At 48.6% G+C, this 23115-nt stretch overlaps 1 protein-coding gene across 1 annotated transcript; it reads right to left on the reverse strand.

The window, feature by feature from the left end:
* Positions 1 to 4778: 4778 nt before the first annotated feature.
* Positions 4779 to 6006, reverse strand: LOC142578386 (uncharacterized). Its single transcript, XM_075687781.1, has one exon. It carries the CDS (start codon positions 5976 to 5978, stop codon positions 4779 to 4781), a length of 1200 nt encoding a protein of 399 aa, XP_075543896.1. The 5' UTR covers positions 5979 to 6006.
* Between the last annotated feature and the right edge of the window lie 17109 nt (positions 6007 to 23115).

Here is a 23115-nt window from a genome sequence, read left to right on the forward strand (position 1 = left end):
AGCCTACACACTTCAAACCTTCGGCACGCCTCATCCATAAAATGTCGCCCATTTTCTTTAGATATGAACACGCTGATGTTTTCGGTCCTCTCAGGGAATCGGGCAATCTTTATAAGTGCTTCATATCACGCCTCCTAGCAAGCCGAAAGCAACATTTGAGCGATATTTTAACAATGCCTAATTGACAGAAGCACTTGAACATTTGTTTGCATATGGCTCTTGACATTTCCTACATTCTTTGTGCGAAATGTTAAGCCCACAATGGTCTTTGAGCGCTTCTAGTCGCACTAACTACCTCACTGCAAAAAAAAAAAAGGGGGGGGGGGAGTTTTGCCCAAAGGGCGAAACAATGAAAGCGATAGCGAGCTTCGGCGTTCACACAACGTTCGAGGAATACACGGAGGCGACAAGTTTTCACCTGGTGCGCAGCAGAACCAACGCCTTGGCAGCGATTATATAGGCGTCTCGCAACGCTAACATGATGACAAGCACCGACACCGGCGTTGCAGGCATGGCAACGCCTACAACGACGCAAAAAATTTTTGAAACGTAAACGGTAATGGCGTTCTGTGCTATATGTCCCAGACAATCTATTGCCCTACTGCTTTTTGTTTAAAGGTTACTTTTACTGCACTTTTAGTCGATGGCTCGTATGACGCTTTGAGCAGTCTTCGTTGGCGTTTCAAAAGACGGACGCTGTTGTGACGTCCGTTCTAAAGTACATGCGTTCGGCTTGATTTGCGATTTTTTTTATCACACGCATTTTCAAAATTTCCATCACTTGAATAGGACCAAAATTAAATACGTGTGTATGAGACCAGCATTTGCCACTGTGTGGCTGAATGGGACCGTAGCTCGTCCGCTGTACTTTTCAGCTCACCGGTACTGGAAGGCCCGTGGTCTGATTCCACTTACTGGACAAACTATATTTTAACGCGATAGCGTTAAGGAGCTCGTGTCGCAGAAAAGCCGGTGTCGTCGGCGTCGGCGTCGGTGTCGGCGTCGGCGTCCGCGGCGTTGGCCGTGAGCGATAAATCCCGGCTGGCACTTCATAAATAAAAAGCAACTTCCAAGATGGGCTGGGTGGGAATCGAACCAGGGTCTCCGGAGTGTGAGACGGAGACGTTACCACTGAGCCACGAGTTTTTTTTTTTTTATTACCGGCTAGGCAAAAGAAAATACAATGTGAGTATTACATGGCCATAAAAAACAACTAGTCAATGCCGGATCAGTGTGGTGTGATAAGAACGATGTAGGCTAGTCACTTTGTCCAAAGCACTTAGCCAATCAGGAGGATCACTCTGTGTGCAGAAACATTCGCGTATATATAACACACTTTCAATGAAGTATTCATGTGCTGGGGCCTGGACAATGCGCTCATGTCTAATATCCATACGCGTTCGCCACATACTGTGCATGCACAGAAGCATTAACAGATCGACAGGCACACCCTCTGGTTCCGCGCATGGCAGGAAGCGTATTCCGAAAGCACTTAACGGCAATTCCTTTTTAAGGCTACGTTTTAGAATATCCCACAAAAACACTGCGTCATGACAGTCCAAAAAGATATGCTCAATCGTCTCCGGTTTTTTGCATATAAAGCACTTCACAGACCAAGGTACAAAAATGCCTTTGCTTTGCAGCCACGGTTTCACTGGGAGAGTGCCTGTATGTAGTTGAAAAAAGAAAGATTTAACAGAAGCTCTTACCGGCATACGTTTAACTCTCTTAAGAACATCTCGTTCTGAACCTAAAACAAATACTGTACGATACAACGGTACAGGCAAGAATACATCAACAAGATCTTTGTACAACTTCTTACTAGTAACAACGGCCAGGTATTCACTAGAAAATCTTGCTTTTAGTATTCGGAAAGACGCGACCACTTCACGCAAAAAAGCACTCAAAGGCATTGGCCCCGCATACATGGACGACACTACATAATCAGGCAATGAATCACGCAGTCTAGCTTGAATCATTGTTCTCAGAAAAGCATCCTTTTGATCACGCAAAAAAGTAAACCTGCTTACAATCTGTTTGAGGAACAAATGTGACAACCCCAGCCCCCCGTTAAACACTCTATGGAACAGATTACTACGACTTGTACGTTCCCATGTTGAGGCCCAAATGAACACCGCAAATACTCTATGTAGCTTTTGCACAGACATCCTCGTCAGACATAATGCTTGCATCACATAAAAGATTTTCGCGACTAAAAACAAATTACACACTGTGGCTCTTGCAAACATTGAAAATTTATGCCCTCCCCATTTGCCGGTCTGGGTTTTCATTCGCGCTACTTCATTGTCCCAATATTCTTTGCTATCTCGATAATGTTCGAGGGGGACACCTAGGTAGATGCCTGGAGTTACCGCCCATTGCATGTTACAAAAAGTCTCAGGCTTGTATTGCCAATTCCCATGCCAAAAACCAAGACACTTCTTCCAGTTAATAGCACTTCCACTTGCAGTACAAAATTTTACAGCCTCTTGTACAACTGCTTTGACACTGTCATAGTCCGTACAAAACACTGCTACATCATCAGCATATGCTAAAACTCGAACTTCAGTTTTATGAAACGTGTAACCCCGAATGTTTGGGCTCTTCAGCAGCCGCAAACAAAAGGGCTCGAGGTAGAGAGCGAAAAGCAGGGGGGATAAAGGGCAGCCTTGTCTCACAGACGACAGCACAGGAATACCATCACTTAACTGCCTATTAATTATCAGCTTCGCTATACAACCATTGTACATCATTTTAACACCTTCTGTAATAACAGTTCCAACATTGATATGGTCTAGGATCGAGAACAGAACTTCGTGTACGACTTTATCGAACGCCTTGTGCAGATCTAATTGCAACATGGCCACGCGCCCATACATTCCGTCACAGCATTCAAGGACAGTTCTAGCTGTGTGAACATTGGTAAAGATTGACCTGCCTTTTATGCCGCATGTTTGATGTGGCCCTACAAGTGACTTAATAACACTTTGAAGGCGTCGAGCTAAAATCTTCATGAATATCTTATAGTCCACGTTTGTTAGACTGATGGGACGGTATGATTCAACAGACTGTAACTTAATCGGATCATTCGTTTTAGGAATTAGCACTACGTGGGACGCTCGGAAGGATGGAGGACTTGCTTTCATTTCATAGAATTCGCTAATCAGCCTTTCAAGTGCGACTGCCATTTCTGTTCTAAAGGCTTTATATAGAGATGCACCGAGACCGTCTGGCCCAGGCGACTTGTTTGAACTAAGCTCCAGAATCGCTGATTCAATTTCCTCAGCCGTGATACTGGCTTCTAGAGCGTGCACAAGGTCATCCTCTAATCTCGGCATCAGCGATAGGAATTCTGTTCTGAAGTAGTCAGTGTCCGGAGTATTAAGGCTGAAAATATCTGTGTAATGTTCGACGAATGCCTGCTTGATTATGTCTCTTCGATTTGTGATTTCGTTTTGATAGCATATTTCCGTTATCTCTTTCGACAAAGCGTGCCTTTTTTCATCACTGAGCGCGCGTTTGGTGGGCGTCTCTCCGGACCACAGTTTCTCGTTACGCGCCCTTATCACTGCGCCACGGTACATTTCTTCGTCTATTGCCTCGAGCTTAGTTTTAGTCTCTTTAATTTCTTTTGTGAACAATCCCGGCTCGTAGCACTCCGTACTTAGCATAAAATCTAGGGCACTCTGCAGCTCTTTAACTCGCTGTTTTTCTTTTCGCCGGAGCGCGCATGATCTATCAATAGCGGCTCTTTTAATATCACATTTGAACTGCTCCCATACTTGCATAAAACTTCCGGAGTTACTTCGCAGCATGTTCGCTATATAATCCTTGACTTTAGTTACGTACTCTTCATCTTCCAGTAATTTATCATTAAACTTCCACAAGTCCCAATTAAATTTCGCAGCTATTCTCTTCGTACCGATTGTTAACCATGACTAGACAGTGATCACTAAAAGAGACATAGGTCGTCTGGTAGTCAGAACAAGACAGCGAACATTCGACAGGAACATATATACGGTCCAATCTAGCATGACTGCCTCCCTGAAAGTGAGCGTACTTTGCCTGGCCTTCATGCGTCGATATCAAGCCTACATCTTCAAGGTCGTGCTCACCTACAATTTCGGAAAGTAACTCGGCGCTCCGATCTCGAAAGGAACGGTTTGTTGTTCTATCCTCTGGTCTACAGACGCAATTGAAATCACCAAGCAAGATCACTCGCCTTTCAGTAAGCAGGACAGGCTTCACCTGTCGGAAGAAACTCTCCCTTTCAGCAACTGCATTCGGAGCGTATACACACACAGCTCTCCAAGCCACTCCATCCGATTCAAAATCACACATTACTAGACGCCCACTTTCACACGAGAACACAGTATCGACAGCACCAATACCATTTCTTAAAAAAATAACGCAACCCCCCGCTCTTCCAACAGCATGACATACGCAAACGCTGTATCTGCTACGATAGACCGCTACCATTCTGTCTGTTTGTTCTTCGTCTTCAATTTTAGTTTCCTGAACCGCGAGCAAATCTATTTCATTTTCTAGCAAAAGGCGGCTCAGTTGCAGTTGCCTTCTACGCGCCGACAGGCCCCTTACATTAAGCGTAGCAACACGCAGGCTGGACGTGAGGTTGGTAGCCATCTAAGCAAAAGGGAGACGCCGATCAGTCTACTCACACATCAAACAGAGTGAATCCACATCCACTAAGGCATTTGAGCTTAGTACTGACCCGATCAAGGACCGGGCTTCAACCGTTGTGGCAAAAGTAGCCTCCGCTAAGGCGGAGGGAGAGCAGACGCAGTACTGCGTTCCGGTGGCAGTTTCGGTTTGGGCTTGAACGGTCCGCGGCGCGTTGAAGGTGCCTTCGGCGGAGGCTCCTCGCCGCGTTCACCGACCAATCTCGGTTCCTGATTATCCGAATCTTCGTGAGCCCACTTCACTGGTACACTTGACGCTGCGGGCATCTCGGTATCGGCGTCTTCCTGTTTGTCGCCCTGCTGCCCAGTCGTAACCAGGGTTACAGCAGTCACGCTATCCGCTTTTTCCGGAAGGAACGCTGGCTTTGATGCGACGGCCGGCTGGGTTTGTTCCTTACCGGCTTGGCTGGTATCTGCAAGGGGTGCGGGTGCGGTTTCCTTGGATGTTGACTCCTTGATAGCATAATCTCCCCCACTTCCGCGGGTTGCTTCGACCGCGTCTGCTTCATCCATGATGTGTTCGGCCGCTTCATCACTTCGTGCCTGGCCCGCAACATTAGCGTAGCTACGCACGCACTGGCTCTCATCGTGGCCGAAACGCCGGCATAGCCCGCAGCGTGGCACCCGACACTCACGGCGTATGTGACCTTTTCCACGGCACCGAAGGCAGAGCGGAGCCCTACCAGGAACATGGACGAGAGCAACGTCCTCACCAACGCGCAACTGATGGGGCAAGTCCTCGATGGTAACACCCACCTTCAATTTCAGTGTAACCGACCGTGTTGTTGAAGCCTTGTCGACACAGCCTTTAACCTTCCATTTATCACGGGTTATTTCGGTCACTTTTCCGAACGCTGCTAATGCCACGCGCACGTCGTCGTCTTGCACACCGTGGAGCAGCCAAAACAGCTTCAGCCTGACGCCTCGGTTGGTCGGATCAATAACCACGCAGCGGTGGTCTTTCACATTGAAAGCTTCGGCCTGCAGAATCTTTGCCTTCGCTCCTTCGCTGTTGAAAGTAACGGCCCACAGGTGGTTCATCTGATATGCCCCAAGGGCAACCACATCCGGCAGCAATGACAGACGCGCTAGGGCGTCGCGAAAATGCTCGACGCGATATGGCCTGGCGGTGACATCACCATGCAGAAATACTGTGTTCAAAACACTCGAACCTGATGGCAAATGAGGAACAACCATTTCATAATCCTGGGCAGGCATTTCAGTGCTCCTGATACCGCGACCCGGCTGGGCCGCTAAAGCCGCTCCTTGGGAGCCCATGAAGCACACGTCCGTCACGCTCGGTGGTCGGAAGTAGTCTGTACTGAGCCACGAGTTCGATGCTTCAAAGCGGTACAAAAGCGCCTCTAGTGAACGCGGTGTTACCTTAGAAACGAGCTGTTTCTAAGGCTCCGGCGTGCGTCGCTTGCTGAGGCGCACATTTCGTTGTCGCGCCGAACGCTGCGTTGCTCGACGCTCACCGCGTCCGATGCGGGGGTGGTGGTAAAAACGTTTATTTCCTCTGAAAAGAGGGAGTTACATGGAGGGTGCTCTGGAGTCAGGCTTAGTGCCCTTCCCCTCACAAACACTAGGTGGAGTCCCTAGTACGGGACCCCAGTGGCTTCCGCTGCCGCCATAGCTCGTTCGACCATCGCCTTTTGGGCTTTCAGGTCGCAACAGGCGAGTAGGGTCGCCTCCCAGTCCTCCCGGGTGGGGTTTGGGTGTGGAGTAAAAGCAGGGTTGGAGGGGCACGCCCACACCATGTGGTAGAGGTCCGAGGACCTCTCCCCACAGTGCGGGCACTCCCCGGAAAAGGCAGGGTCAAAGTGCGTTAGCGAGGCCGGGCACATCATGGTGTTCGTGACAAGGCGAAGGAACAGGCGTTCCTCCGCTCTCGTTAATCCTTTACACGGGTGGGGGTACAGTTTATGTCTATCTTTGTATAATTGTGTTATTTCCTTGTAAGTGTAGGTCGGCGTGGCTTCCGCTACTTCTTCAGAGGAGGCGGGGGACGAGGTTGCCCGGTTAGAGAGCGCGCGGGCGGCTGCATCTGCTGCCTCGTTTCCTCCTAGCCCCGAGTGGGCCGGAGCCCAGACTATGAAGCGGTGGGATGGACCTCCTACGTACGAGCTATTTTGCAGTAGCCGGTAGGCCAGGTACGGGACCCAGCCCTGTTGGACGTTCCGACACGCCCCTCGCGAGTCGGTTATGATTGTCTTGGAATCGGAGTGTCGTGCCGCTAAAGCGATGGCGACTTCCTCTGCTTGAGTGACGCTTCGGGCTTTGAAGGTGAGCCCGTTCACCGTTTTGGACTCGTGGATCACTGCCGCCGTGTACCACCCGCCATGGTGCGGGCCGGATGCGTCCACATAGTATACCCCGGGTTTCCTTCCGTAGTGGTGAGCTAAGGCCTCTGCCCTGGCCCTGCGTCTACCCTCGTGGTCGTCCCTGGACATCTTAATTGGGAGTGGTCTTACGTGCAGGGCGTAACGCCATTCCTGAGAGAGTCTTACTCTCTCCTCGGTGAGAGTCGTGTGTTCTATGTGCAGACGGGCCAAAAGGCGGCGTCCTGACGGCGTCTGCGATAATCGCGTGTATTGACCTGTGAGGTGGGCTTCTCTAAGTTCATCGAAGGAGTTCGTCATACCCAGACCTTGGAGTCTCAGGTTAGACGTGGTTATCGGGAGGTCGAGGGCCTTCTTCGCCATTTTGCGTATTATCACCTCGATGATGTTCTGGTCGTGTTTGTTCAGGCGGAGATAGGGGGTCGAGTACAGGATTCTGCTTGTTACAAAGGCATTGGCCAGCCGCAAGGCGTCTTTGCTTCGCAGTCCCCCTTTCTTGTTCGAGACTCTGCGGACCATTCGGCCCACCTGATCTCCCACCTTTTTTAGTTTGTCGAGCGTGGTCGTCGCCAGCCGACGCTGGTGGATGAAAAGACCTAGGACTCTAATTTCTTTTCTTTCGGGTATCGGTTCCGATCCAAGTCTCAATTCTATCTTGTTTGTGCATTTTTTGTTGGGGCGAATGTGCACGAATTCGGATTTTTGAGGGGAGCAATGAAGGCCACATCTTTTCGCGTACTCGTTCGCCGCGGTGGCCGCCTCCTGCAGGCTGGCCTCCATTTCACCGAGAGAGCCCTGCGTGGCCCAAATGGAGATGTCGTCCGCGTACAGCGCGTGTTGCACACCCGGGACTTTCTCCAAGTGGACCGGCAGGTTCTTCATTGCCAAGTTGAAAAGCAAGGGGGATAGCACCGCTCCCTGTGGCGTCCCTCTCGTGCCTAATAGAAAGGGGCCGTGTTCCGCGTTCTGGATCTTCACGTAGGCCTGTCTGTCCGTGAGGAAGCGTTTTATATACTCGAAAGCGTTCCTGCCGCATCCCGTCTCTGATAGGTGTGTGAGGATCGCCTCGTGTGTCACATTATCGAAGGCTCCCTTCAGATCTAGGGCCAGCACTATCTTATCCCCGTTCGGATGTTCGATCGGGTTTAGTACCTCCCTGCTGAGCTGCAGCAGGATGTCCTGAGCCGATTTATTTGGCCTGAAGCCGTACATCGAGTCGGCGAAGACTCGCTTGTTTTCTAGGTACTCAGATAGTCTGTCTCTGACCATAGCTTCCATCAGTTTGCCCACGCACGAGGGGAGAGAAATAGGTCTTAGGTTATCCGTATCTATGGCCTTGCCCGCCTTGGGGATGAAAGTTATCAGCGCCGTCTTCCACTCCGTGGGAAATGGAGCTTCGCCCACCCAAATCAAATTAAAGTGTTCTAGGAGGGATTCGTATGTGCGGTCCGGCAGATTGGCTAGGAGTTTTACCGAGATCCCGTCCCTTCCTGGCGCGGTCCCGCGTTTCATCCTCGCTAGAGCGGCCTTGAGTTCGTATATTTTGAAAGGTTCGTCCAGCTCAGCATTTTGGGCTCCATTGTATCTGTAAGCGTCTCCCCTTGGATCTTGGGTTGTGGTCAGGTACTGGTCCCGAAGCTTCAGTGCAAGCTGGGCCGTATTTCCTTGAAATGCATGTATCGCTCTCTGCAGGTGCTTGTGCGTCTCGGTGCGCGTCTGGTTGGGATCTATGAGTGCCCGGAAGAGGCGCCATGTGTTCTTGCTAGAAATCTGCCCAGCGGCCGCGTTGCACCTATCTACCCAGTTCGCGTCCGCGAGTTGCGCCGCGTACTCCGCCGCTTCTTTAGTGATTGCCGCGATCCGAGCTCTTAGCTTTCGGTTATGCTTCTGTCTACGCCATCTTTTGACCATGCTGCGTCTGGCTGCCCAGAGGTGGAGGAGGTGGGTGTCCACGTCCGTCACCGCCTCTGAGAGCTTTACCTGCGTTTCCGTCGAACGCAGGTTGATCAGCAGCTGTTTTGTCCAGGCTTGATATCCCTGCTCCTGGATGGAGCTTACCTCGTATTCCTTTCTAAATTTCGTCCAGTCCGGCAGCATAGTGTGCCCCGTAGGCCTGGTAAGGGGTTTCGTACGGATCGTCATGGTGATCAGGCAGTGGTCACTACCGAGAGTTTCCTCCGTATTCGTCCACTCCACTCGCCTCGCGTTTTTCGTGAAGGTTAAGTCGGGACACGTGTCCCTCTGCACCGAGTTCCCTATCCGCGTGGGGCACGCCGGGTCAGTGTGTAGGGTTAGACCTAACGCGGACGCCGCCTCCGCTAGCTTCCGTCCTCGTATGTCCTCTCGATGATAGCCCCATGAGGGACTCTGCGCGTTGAAATCTCCCATTACTAGTAACGGGTCTCGTCCTGCTTCCCTGATAGCTCTGCTCAGGAGTGTGGAGAAGGTTACGTTTTTTGCTTTAGGTGGGCAGTACACGTTCAGGATGTGTAGCGGCGAATCCTCCTTTTTCAGTGGCAGAAGAGTCACCATCACGTGCGAAAAGCTGGTTTGTAATTCTAGATCTACCAAATTTGCAGTGTAGTTTTTGTGCACAAAGATGCATGTTAGGGGGTCGAGTTGGAACGTTTTGTAGTTTGGGAGGCTCACGTTCCCGCCAGGTTCCTGTACGGCCACTACTGCCGGAGTATGCTCGTACGTAGACAGGTGCATCCTAAGATCCGCTCTCTTAGTCCTCGATTTCAAGCCTCGACTATTCCACTGCGTTAATGTTATGGGACTCTTTTTAGTTTGTCTCGCCATGTTGTATCTGGAGATTGTTGTTATTCTGGAGGGGAAATTGCTCCTGGTGGTCTTCCTCCTCGTCCTCGCTTATCACCCTACGCATCCTGTAGGCTCGGGGAGTCTGGAGTCTCCTCGTGTTAGCGTATTTGCGAACCGTCATCGCTTTCGCTATCTGTTGTGAGACTATGGTGGGAATGGATTCTTGGACCCTTCGCATCATAGCTTCTAGTTTATTTTCAAGACTAGGTTCTGTGTCGCTTTCCATCGGCTCCTCTTGCTGAGGTGGCTGGGGTTTAGCTAGCGCACTTTCTAGTTTGCTCGTTAGCATCGCGATCTGCGCTTTTAGGGCTGCTATCTGGTTTCGTAACTCTGTTTCTACTGGGTTGGGTGTGGGTGGAGAGGAAGGTTTGGGAGGAGGAGGAGGAGAGGCGGTCCCACTCACCTGCCGCATCCCGTTCTGGACTATGCTGGCCCAGGTCTTCTTTTGCTTGGGTTGATCAGAAGTCGACTCCCTGCTAGGTGGAGGGGGCGGGCGATTCCCGCTTCCTCCCTTCTTCGTCTTCTTGTTGTTTTTCTTCTTTTTCCTCCTCCTTTTCTCCTGATTGCTGGGTTGTTGCTGCGCGTTCGTGCGAAATTTCGCCGTGCAGTCTCTGGAGTTCGTGGCGTGTTCGCCGCCACACACCGCACATTTTGGGTTGCACAGGTGAGGGGACCGCACCCCCTCCACAAACGGGGCTAGCGTTCCGCAGAGTCCGCAGTTTTCTTGTCTCGGTGTCGGGCAGGTATCTGGCCTATGCCCCACCGTGCCGCACAAGTTACACGCTGGTATGGTGCGGCGGTATCTTGCTACCGGTATGACTTGCGCGTTGTACAGTACAGCTCTGGGCTTGTACTTGCCTTCGAAAGTGATTCTGGCTTTGTTAGAAGTTCCGAACTTTCGGATCTCCAGGATGGTGCTTTCTCCGTGAAAGCTTTTCACCTTCCCTCGCAGGGACTCGGTGGTTTCCAGATTGGCCACTGTGATGACTCCGTGAATCACGTTGTCTTCGCTCTGTTTTACGTGCCCGTGCAAATGGAGGTCTGCTCCTTCTTGGATTTTTATCGCAAAGTCCCCGACCAGTTTGTCTGCCGCGTGGATGCTCGACGTGCCCACGATGATCAGGTTTTGGTCCGGGGATATTGTGAAGTAAAAGTTGTCCGCTTCGGCCTCCCCGACTCGCTGTCGTAGGGCTAGGCCTAGCTCACCGTGTTGTAAGTTCTTCAAGCTTGTCGCCGTTAATGGTTTGATGATTAGCACCACATCGTCTGGTCTAAATCTGCAGAGAAACTTGGGTTTCCATGCAGCTTTGACTTGCCTTGGGCCTCCGGCTGCGCGCTCATCGGATGCCTTGTCGGGTTGCGCATGGTGGCCTCCGTGAGCTGACGTGGCCTTCCCTTGTGCGCAGGCTTGGAGTTTCTGGGCTCTTGTTTCAAAGGCCCGGATCACATTAGCGTTGCAGGCTTGGTCCCGACTGGTCTGCGGCACAGTTGTCCATGCCATGCCTTCCGGGTCGTAGCCGCGTTGCTGGTTTGCGCTTGCCATGTTGGCTTGGAGCGGCCTCCCCGCCGCCGAACGCCGGCGTTCAGCCTTGAGGCTGCGTCGCGGCGCTATGGCGGATGGGAGGAAAAACGCTTAAAAAGGTCAACAAATCGGCCCACCGGATTGGGAGTGGTCTCCCTGCGTGCCGGCTGACCTGCTGGTCCTGTCAAGTCCAAAATTGTCGGGATCAAACGCGTTGGGCCGCCGCCACGGTCGAAAATCGCCGGAGCCGATGTCCCATGCGTCCGCTCGCTACGCGCGCTGGTAGCGTCTCGCCGATGCGGGGCGCGTAGTCGCTGCGCCGTAGCCCAATACCCCTTGGCGGGTCGACGGGAACGCTGTCGCGTTCCACTCTTGAAGGCGAAGCTTAAGCGTCCTGGTGTTTTTTTAATGGGAGCTTGCAATTAATTATGTGTGTGGCAGATATACCACAGCGCAGACTGTGTATGCTTGTGCGTACGCCTGTGTGTGCAGTTGCATTTAGGTGGCACCTCGGGGGACGAGCAGCGCGGAAACATGGCGCTGTTTCTTTTTCTTGTGTCTTCCAAGTTTGACGTCACATCATGTCGGTCACATTGAAAGTCTCGCCCTGCCACACAGGTGGCGCCAGCGTCCATAAACCATCATTCTCATAACGTTTGGACTTGCATGGAAGTTTCTCAACCATGTATTCAAGTAAATACTTTGGCAGTATCGTTATGAACTTTCTCTTCTTTGTTACATTTTTTTTACATTTTAGTGTAAATTGCATCGCATTGCATACAACACATTGTAATGATTGTATCGTCATATATACATATCAATGTAGTACGCGTGTCTACGGGTAAGTACATCTATCATATCTGCGAGTTGTAGGACCGAAATGCACTTGCACAGCCTTTATCCTTACCACAGTGGACGTTCTCTCTGAGTTTCGCTTTCTCGTAGAGAGTCTCTACCAATAAATTCTTCCGGGTATTTATACACTGCGACGCCGAAACCATTCGAAGGCGCGTCCTCTTAAGACGCTGCAGATTCAAGAAAGACGACTCGTGCCTCTTTAATCCACCGCCATGGAGCAGCACGAGAATCTCGTTCAAGAATCCCAGTCGAGTTCATTGCGAGCTCCAGCGAACGTGTCCGTTTCACGCAAGACTTGGTAGGGTTTCTTGATGTAGTAGCCAAGCGGTTGCAGCCAAGATGTCATACCGCCCAGGTTGACAACGGGTGGCCCCAAGACATCGGGGTAATGGTGCCTATTTCAACGCGTAACCTTCGATAATGTCCTAATGGATAATTTACGCAGTGATCTGAGCTACCGGGAAGTCATTTATCGCACATGGAGCACATGGGCAGCACATGGACAGCTTCGCATTTCGCCACCATCGCAATTAGGTCGAGAAGAGGAGCCATGACTGTGAGCGCCAGAACAAGCCATATACTTTTCTTTAAATGTTATTGTGACACTCCAAGGCAGTTCAGACATTGCGGGCTGGAAGATTCCGCGCAAGCACCGACTGTCAGTGATGGCCATGGCTGTGGAAACAGACTTGTTAGCGACAAGGCTGGCAAAGGCAGAGTGCGCTGTCCTTCGATAACCACATGGAACATATTTCCCGCGCATGCTGAGAGCTTTGTCTGCGGTCACCACGCGCAGTACCAATCGTGAAATGCCGCGCCTCTCGTTGCCTTTGGACCGCGCCTCTCGTTGCGTTCTTCATCTCTCGCAGTGAAAGTGACACGTTTACGCCGCATCGAGGAAACACCCAGAAACGCGTTCCACGCGCCGTTCCACGCGCTGCATATCTAAAGCGGGCGACCGCTTCAGCGACAGAGAGAAACGCGGCGGTTGCCACATTCCCGGGCGAGTGCGCGCGATCGCGCGAAAGCTGTCACCTTCGGCAAGGAAGGGAAAAAAGAGCGCGCGCGCGCACGCAGCCGCGACACGTGCCGTAGGTCTTCTGCAGACCAAGCCGGCCCGCTCTCGAAGGTACCGTTCCGTGCGCGGCGACATATTCCGCGCACAGTCGGTGACGCACTGTGTGCGCACACTGCGCGACGGCGACGTGCGTCGCTGCAATGCGCCGTCAAGCACGCCGTCGAAAACGGTCAAGAGAGGGGGCAGCGCCTCCTTTCACGCTACGCACCCCGTGTTTGGTGCAGTGTGGCCTATACGCGGGAAGGACCACTCGGAAGGACATGCGCATACCTGCTGGCATCCTCACGTTGTGTCACTGGGATACCAAACCACCAATCACTCATCGAGCTAGTGCCTAGTCATACGAGCCGAGCACGATGACATTAAAATGCAACTGTGCTGGATTTAACCTGGAATGTGTTCAATCCATCTAGAGCATGGCTATGCTTCTCGCGCATACAGGCGAATACACGCAGACCTGCCGGCTGTCAGAGCGTAGAGGTGCGCAAGCGATGGGGTTCATCTATATGAATACAGGCAAATATTGCCGAAGAACACTCCCTTGACTTCTTACTATATGCGACCACACAACATATTAGGCTTCTGAGGCAGTACAAGCGTGTCTGCCGGACGTTCTTCGCCATCCTTGATGTAGGTTTATTTTATTGCGTGGCAGTCCTGGAGAGGACGACCGTCCTCTTACCAAGCCGGTTACGATAAGTTGCTGTCGCATAATGAAAATCAGCGAGAGTTTTCCCCTCATATGCAAAATGAGCACCGCAAAGTTGTTGCCCATATTTAATAACTTGACATATATATGGTGTTCCAATTTAAGGAGGTGGAAGGGAGCGCTCTCACTTTACTGATAAAACCTCTTCAAGGCACGGCAGTTTCTACTTAGCTTGTCGCTGCGATTAGAAAGGAACAGCTTCCTGGCTCGCGACGGAGAGGGCTTTCTTCAGTTACTCCGACAGCAAAATGGAAATCGTACCACACGTGGCCGCGGCGTCAACGCGAACAATCATGTCGCACCGAAACCACTGGGCCCAACAGTACACAACTGCGACCTTGAGACGGCCCACCGACGAAGACGAGCCGATCCAAGGGTCAATCGCTCGAGCGCGCTGACCGAACGATACCGGCATTTCATTCAGCTCGGTTGTGCCCTGCGTGTCCGAGTGCGGCGGCGTTCTTCCCAGAGGCACTGCCGGCCCGTGCTGCACGGAACAGCGACCGAGGAGTAGGTCGGCCGCGAGGAGGCCAACCAGGCCAAGAGCGGTTTTCCCCTCGCTTTTACACTGCGAGGAGGGGGACCCTACTTAAAGGCGGACACGGCCAGTAGGACGCCTCATTTTCGGTGCTTCTCTTCACGGCCGGCCCTCCCCGGACGAACGCTTTGGTGTGCCATCACATGTGCCGTCGGCAATAGTGACCCGACGCCACCAGCGGCAGCAGGAGACCGCCTGCCCGATCTACCTTCACCCAAGCCCTTGTGCGTTCTCGACCTGTGCGGTCCCTTTGGGAAAACCCGGGTGAAAGACCTCGCGCGGTTTGCTTGCGTCCCGCTTCGACCCTCTTCGGGAAACGGCCGAGTCCCCCGTCTTGTCAAGGTGAGGATACCGCTTGGGATACGACACACCAGGCCAGTGCCACGCCCCGCCCCCGTCTATACTTTTTTTTTTTTTCGACACGCTTCCAAATCCTGCCAATCTCGCCTATGTGACATCGGGGCTCTTATTTCGTCATGCACACCTTGTCCCTAGCGAATATTTGAGGGTAAACGTGTGTGCTGTGAACGACTTTAGGTATCGGTAAGCATGTATGGGTGTCGCAGTGTTCTTCGGTCTATTGCTTCCCTGACATCTGCGAGGTCGGAGCGTGAGGCCTTGACCTTTATCTCTGCGACAGACTTCTTGCCGCGTACCACTGGGGTGGCAAACTTTTGTTGTGGTGCTCAAGCCATTGGTGCTAAACACTTACGCCCACATGCAGGGTGTCTTACTCTTTGGAGTGAAAAGTTGCCAGTTCCCATTAGTGTATGATTAATAAAACCTCAGCATTACTACTGCTTTAAGTTTTACTGTAGTGCTGAAATTGCACATAGAATAGATACATAACAGTTAAGAAACACACAACCGGCAAGATTTCATTGTATACTTCACCTGATCTAAACACTTGAATACTGTTCAGATGTTCTCCATAAAACTGGATGACCCTGTAGCTATACTACTCGCATAACCATACATGCTCTCCAAGCACAGTGTCTCGCATGGAGGTTCTGTTGCTTGCTTAAGAAAGCAGAGCTTATAGTGTAAAACGCGCAAAATGCCACGTGTCAAAGGGCACCTACATATTGCTTACAGGTGGCAGAGCACGCACGGACTTCTTTACATGTCTCTTTAGACTCTTCAGTTAACCCTAGAAACAATTTTCATTACGATCTTTATTGTTGCTGGGAGCTGCTACAGACAGCATATCTTAAGAATTCAGGACACTGAAATAAGAGAAGCATGGGTATAAATAACTTTAGCCTTGGGGTTGTGCTGAAGCTGTGCAATACATGTTGAGTAGCGAAATAAATAAAAAAAAACAAATCCAGTTATGCTTCTGGCCCCACATTTACGATTACCGCTTTACAGACGTTCTCCTAGTCTCACCAATACGTACAAGTTGATATTGCCAGAACCAGGTTATCTTTTTTTTCCTACAGCTATATTTATCCAGCATTCATGTTCGCATGCTTCATGCTCAACGTTCAGGGTAAAACCGTGGTTTCGTGGGCTCGCAAAATTGGCAGTACAATTTCAGCGGAAGCTGAAGCTGCGTGTAATCTGCTTTCTGTTCTCTGGCAGTTTAGCCCGAACAGTGCTGCGCATAAATTATATTGTGACTGCTTCCAGGCGTGCGTTGTTGTGACAAACTGGAAAGAACGCGGGCACTATTTCATTGCGCCGCTCGCATATGAGATCAACTATTCAACCACTTCATTATGCAGAAAATGGCGCCGCCAAACAGCTTCGGGCACCGCAATTTAACTAGGCTGTAGTGCTACAGCGCTTCCGTACTCGTAATGCTAGCAGTGTCAATGACCCACTTCACACACCGGAGAGGGATCAAATTCCACGCACTGCTCGACTCTCGTTAACATTACAACCGACACTGTAATCTCGCACAAGTGAATGTGTTTTGACGAGACCTTTATTCATACGCACACTACTGCGGAGCGAGATAAGCGTGGCAATTATTTCCAGCAACTGCTTGCATTCTAGACACTGCATGTTTGTGACGCCTACCTCAGAGCAGTGATGCGTTGTTTAGAAGGTTGATGCTCTAACAACACAAAGCCTCTTCCGAAGCCTAGGCTCACCGTCGCTGTAAGCCGTCCACTTTTATCTAGAGCAAGACAGTCCGTTTAAACATCTGTTAAGCAAAAATTAACTTCACACAATGGATTCCCCCATTACAAGCTTACCAGGTGTTCGTGATTCTGTCACATATGTCCTACATGTATCGGTCTGCAAAAAAAAAAGATGTTTGTTCCAGTTATGCCCTCACTAAGGTATAATTTCGCTGACGAAGAATAGCCATCCGTTAAAGTTAAACGAAATATTTTCAGTTTAGGCTTACTATTCGCAACCCTTCCTCCCGTGCAGGGTAGCCAACCGGAACTACCCTTGTTAACCTCCCTGCCTTTCTATGCATCCTCTTCTCTCTCTCTATTGAAATAGACGCTGCAATTCCCTTTTTAAAGTTGAGACATATCTCAGTTTTTTTCAGTGGTGATTATTGACATACTAAAGACGCACAGCAATCCCACTGCGCAAACACATTAAGTGTCTGTCGTGTAACATGCACGGGAACACCCCTGTAATAGCGACCAGTGCTCTGTCATTTCTTCTGCTCGTATCCTCGTTCATAGGGAGAGCCGATGCCTGGGGCTGTGCTATGATGAACAGGTGAGGTGTGTCGCGAAACCACTTCTTAGCGCAGAAAACAGACCGATGATTGAGCGATCGTCCCGAAAGCGACCTCATCAATAGGATGAAGGCCTCATCGCTCTTCTCGTGTGCCTGGTCGAGTGTTTCCTTTCGTATGGAAGAAAACCCCTGAAAAACACTTTATTGCAGCAAAGAAAAGTCAGAACTGGCAATGTAGTAAGACTAATTTTTCAAACAGTGCAACACTACCCGATCATTTACCGGACGCATACAGGCTTTAGCCGCGATGAATTGCCGATACCTGCTGTTCGTGCCACACTTCCTCAAGCGCGAAGGGACTTACTGAGTTTCATATAAGTATTTACTCCTGCCATTCTTGTCTCGAAAAATCGCTAATTGTGATTTTATTGTGTCCTTCCACTGACAGCAGCAATTCGTCGCGAAGGGACTTACTGAGTTTCATATAAGTATTTACTCCTGCCATTCTTGTCTCGAAAAATCGCTAATTGTGATTTTATTGTGTCCTTCCACTGACAGCAGCAATTCGTCGCGAAGGGACTTACTGAGTTTCATATAAGTATTTACTCCTGCCATTCTTGTCTCGAAAAATCGCTAATTGTGATTTTATTGTGTCCTTCCACTGACAGCAGCAATTCGTTTTTAAATTGAGAAAACATGGGCAGTATAAGGTTATTTCTTTTTCGGTATATTTTACATTTTAATACTGTGCCTTTAAAAATTTTTTTGCCTAGTAGAAATTCGTATTTGTAACAAATGCATTAAAACGCGAACTGTTGCTGTTTTTGCTGTTACATTTAAAGCGACAGAGCGACGTGACTGCCCGAGGTGAACAGACGCTGTCTATTCTGCTTTGCAATTGGCCTCTCGCACTCATTGCGATTTTTTCAAGCGGTGTCGCCACAATGTGTATTGTTACTTCAACACGCCGTGACACTACGAGGAACAGAAACGAAGTAAGAGGCTCTCGGCAAGGCAACGTACATTGTATAGTTAACCAATACAATCAGGAAGGATGTTGGTCCATTGCCGTCATTGATATTAATTAAAACACAATTTATGAACGTACCTTCAAACACTTTCTCGGAAGATTCAGGAATATCAAAAAGTCAATGAACCCAATTGTGGTTCGCATTTTCTTTCGTTGTGTTTGTCGATGTAACTCTCGTAGTTGTCGAATCGGACACGTTCGTGTTCCTGTGTTTGCTTGTGTTGTGTTTCTGAGGCTCTTGGGTCCGCGTTCGGAAGTGTTCCGCTTAGAATGGGGCGCACTCAGGAGAGGCCTCGTTTGCACGTGCCTGGAAACATTTATATATTGTGAAATGACCGGGATCATTGGTCATGCGCATGAAGTTTACAACTCTAAGTTCTACATGCGAGCTATACGTGAATTGCCCATGAATATTAGTTTTCTACTCAAACTATAAAACTAATGTCACTGCGTTCATTCATAGTAGTTACTTCTATTATTTGCATAATTTTGAGAATAATTATCATCTCATAAAGGAGGAGCAGCCGGTGGTGCTGACACGCACCAACATCTTTTCAAAATACGCTGATAACAAAAACTGGCCGGAGCAGTTCTGACAGTTTTATTCATTGTACTCGAGTAACAATGACGCTACATAAAGCAGCCCAAGTGTTGTTGCTTCAAGGTCGTAGCGTTCAACGGCAGCTATCTTTCATCAAATCTGGTGTTCGACAGCAGTTTTTTATTGCTTGTACTTGTCTGTCGGCCACTGGAGCGAAGGCTAAAAAGACGACCAGCATGATAAATAATTACGGCGGCCCTTTGAATTCTAGACAAAGTGCGTGCACCCAAGCATCAATTATGTCCAACTCCGTAAAAGTAAGCGCAAGATTTAAGATGCTTGTTAATTTATAGCTAGTTTATTTTGCCTTACCTTTGCTTCAAAACCCAATTTTACCTTTATTTGAGTGAAATTTAAGCTCTTCAGCTGTATTTATGAAGGTTCTTGTCATTATTATTATTATTATTATTATTATTATTATTATTATTATTATTATTATTATTATTATTATTATTATTATTATTATTATTATTATTATTATTATTATTCGTAGCAGTATTTCAGCTCTTGCGTATACAATGTAAAAAGTGTCCGTGAACGAGGTTCCGAGCTCTCCCATTTCTCAAACGAAAGGAACAGGAAGGGTAACGGAAAAGCTGATAAAATAAAAGAAATAGAGCAAAGAGAAGCAAAACAGCGCCCGGAAGCAATTGCAGGCAAAGTCCCGTCCGGGTAAGCAAAAGTGGCGCCCCGCAAACGCGCGCCGTTACGTTATCGCATCGATCGCGTCGTGCACAAGGGATACTGTCCGACTTCCCCATCCGCTTCTGCACGTGCGAGTCCTTCCAAGTGCAGATAACGCGGAACCGGCAACACCCGGAAACGCCCTTTTGCCTACGCTTCGCCAGAATGACAACCGATACGTTACTGTTTCAGCAGCGTTCGCATAACAATTAGCTGCCATATAAACTCAAATCGAAAGTGGTATCATGGCTACTGCTCCTTTCGTCCAATATAAACGCATTCACTATAATCTGGGCAAGGAAATGCCTACCGCGTAATACTCCTGCTTCGTGACTTGCGCGTTAAGCGCGACTATACATGAGCCCCGGCGGTTGTCGTTGCAGCCGTTATAATTAATTGTCTTATTACGTAGTCCTGATGTGTTTATTGACAACGCACGCGCCAAAGGTTTCTCTGAAATAAACAGTTGGTGCATTGCATTGGAAGGTGTGCAACGAGTCGTATTCGCCCGGTGGCTTGCATGCAATCGCGACGTGTACGCTATGGGCCACTGTAACAGAAGGCACCGTGTAACTGTATTAGGCGCTCACACTATTATTTAAAGCACGGATACTTGCCCAACGCGTCATATTAGACATCGAAGTTTCTTCAACGCGTACTACGGAAAACTGTTGCGCTGTTATCTTTCAGCTACCACAAGAGGAATGGGTAGTACATGAATTTGCATAATCTTCCTGCTTGGGACTTTCCCGTGGCGTTATTAATTACGTTTTATCTTTTTTTTTATTCCCAAACACAGTGAGCCAATGAGTATCGGCGCACATGCCTAATGATTGCGAATTGCTGCATTTATAAACAAGTATTGCCGGAAATGATCAGTTTGCAAAGCTACAAGTCGTTTGAAGCCATAAGGACGAAGTTTAGGCCTATCCACGCACTGTCGACCTCTCCGATGCTGGCAGAATAATCGTACTACTGTAGACACTGGCACCAGTTTCCTCCAGTAAATATAAGAAACTCTGGGACATCAGCCACTTTCCTGCGATAGCTTTTAAGAACTTGCATTTGATGCAGGTTATCAGATTTATTGCCACATAGATTTCCCCTGTGCACCCTGTTGAACATTTATTGAAAAAATTAAATGCTGTATTAGAGGGCTGAATGTATTCCAAACAAGACGTCGGGAACAGTGGTTCGTTTCCTTTTCTTCTAATCAATGTTTTCCCAAACTGCAGCGAACGCGTCACTCTGCAAACATGACGCGGCTACGGAAATTCCAAATTAGACGACGACATCTACACAACTTGGCAGGGAATCGATGATTCTGAGGATATTGTCTGATTATTAAACAACATTTAAGGCGACTTGCAGGTGGAGGGAATTATATCCCTACATTTGCGAAAGCATCAAACCATCCTTACCTGGAAGTCGAGTGTCGAGATGAAAACCGGGCAACCAGCAAAAATCCCAACCTAAAACACGCGACGCCCAATTTACGGAGTCGACAGAATGTGCCTTAATCGGGCGGTAAGTTGCACTTCAACCAACTTCTTCAAACTTAAGGTCTATGCAATTGAGTAATCTGTGGCTGAAGAATCCGGAAATATCTTGGAAGATCTCTCATTGATGGCTTCAACGTCCCAAAATAACACAAAGGCCTGTGATGTAAGGCATAGCCTAAGGCTCAGTTCTGACCACTTGAGGTCATTTAACGTGCACCCATTTAACGTACAAGAGCGTTTTCGAATTCCGTCCACAGTGAATCGCTGCCGCCGTGGCCAGGATTCGAACCCTCGACTTCTTTCGTTCTCTGCAGAAGGACGCTATAGCCACTGAGTTTCTAACTGCGTTGAAACACTCGAAAGTACCTGTCGCCCTTGATTAGCATGCTGCTTTTAATTCAGTAAACGTTTTGGTAGTTTTTAAGATATGGTAGACCTGAAACAAAACCTGAACATTTAAATAAGTCGGCTGGGCAAGGCACTTGAGAACAAAAGACTGAATAAACCGAAGCGTCCTCTCCAATCTCTATTCTTACGCAGAAAGCTAAAAAAAAACATATTATTGTGACATTTCGGAATTGCAGCAGAGATTCCAGCTAATAACAACGTAAGGAAAAACGCTGAGTGCTTCATTTTTAAAGCCTTGGAGCGATTTCCCAGCATTGACACAGTTTCGGGGAAGGGGGAGGGGGGGGGGGGAGGGTCATATCGCGGTTGGGCACCCTCCGAGTCAACTAGCTGTCACGCCAGTGGCATCGCATGCTCAATAAATAGCTTACAAACAACACTACTAAATAGCTGCTTCTGAACTTAGGAATTTTCCATGGTTTGTTCTAACTGAAGTGGTCTGCCGTGTAGGCTTGCGAAGTTTCAAGCGGTACTGTTGAGTCGCATATCTATAGAAATTATTCAGCAGTTTATTTTATGCTCGAAGGAGCGTCCTAAATAGTTCCGATGGCATCTTAATTTATTTTTTTTTTTACACAGCGCATTTGGCATTAACCTATGACGTTTTCCAAGACGTGCTCCTTATTCCTGCAAACGATTATCTCAATGCATCCCGGAGTTCACAAACAGCGAAAGTTTTAGTCCCCCGACAAGGCTCCTACTATGAAAATTTTCAACAATATTCCAAAACACCCACAACTTCAAAAATTATCCAGTTAGTTTCTCCTAAGCTACACTTCGTTTGCACCCATAGTTTCACATTTATTACTGAGTTGTTGCGAGAGCAATCCCCAATTACCAAAGAAAATCGAGTTTTCTGCCACATGGACACTTGTAAATGCTAAGAAACACAGAAATGTTCAGAATGATAACGACAGTGGTCTTATCACATTGCTCAAGGTGAATATTTGCTCGGAATGTGTGCACTTAGAAGTTGGGTCCTGCATGGAAAGCCTACAGTAGTCAATGCGACTCCCGCCCATTTTGCGGAGTGGACTATTTGGGTACACTATATATGTATATATATATTGTAATTCATTGTGGTCACCTGCCATCCTTCCCTTCCTATCTCTCTCTCTACTTTACATTTGCACTAACCCGCATGAGGAGTAGCAATCTAGAGAGACGCTCTTTGGCCCGACATCTTCTTTATTTCTCTTCATTAAGATCTCCTACCTACTTGGTATTGTGAATATATTTAAATTCTAACAGTTTTATTGAAACGATATATGTATGTGGAATATTCTGGGGAAATATATATATATATATATATATATATATATATATATATATATATATATATATATATATATATATATATATATATATATATCGTTTCCTTCCTTTTCATTCAAGCGCTATGGTCGGTGACAGAAAATGCAGCAGCAAATATATCTCTGTCTAAATGATGACACATTCGCATAGACGCGCCGGCCAATTCTATTGGTTCGTTTCTTTGATGTCACCGTGGAAGCGAACTTCTCTCAGCACGGCCATCCCCGAGAATTGTGTTTTGGAGTGCGGATCAATGCGCAATGAGCCAGTACTCCAGTGTGGTTCTGTTGGTACAGCCCGTGCTAAATTCGTAGATTATCACTGACCCTAAGTAAGCCTGTGGCGCACTGTTGTTCG

The sequence above is a fragment of the Dermacentor variabilis genome, chromosome 4 (genome assembly GCF_050947875.1).
Source record: "Dermacentor variabilis isolate Ectoservices chromosome 4, ASM5094787v1, whole genome shotgun sequence".
NCBI classification, from domain to species: domain Eukaryota; kingdom Metazoa; phylum Arthropoda; class Arachnida; order Ixodida; family Ixodidae; genus Dermacentor; species Dermacentor variabilis.

Coding starts and splice junctions, on each gene's coding strand:
- LOC142578386 (XM_075687781.1), bottom strand. CDS start 5,978: ATGGGCTCCCAAGGAGCGGCTTTAGCGGCCCAGCCGGGTCGCGGTATC.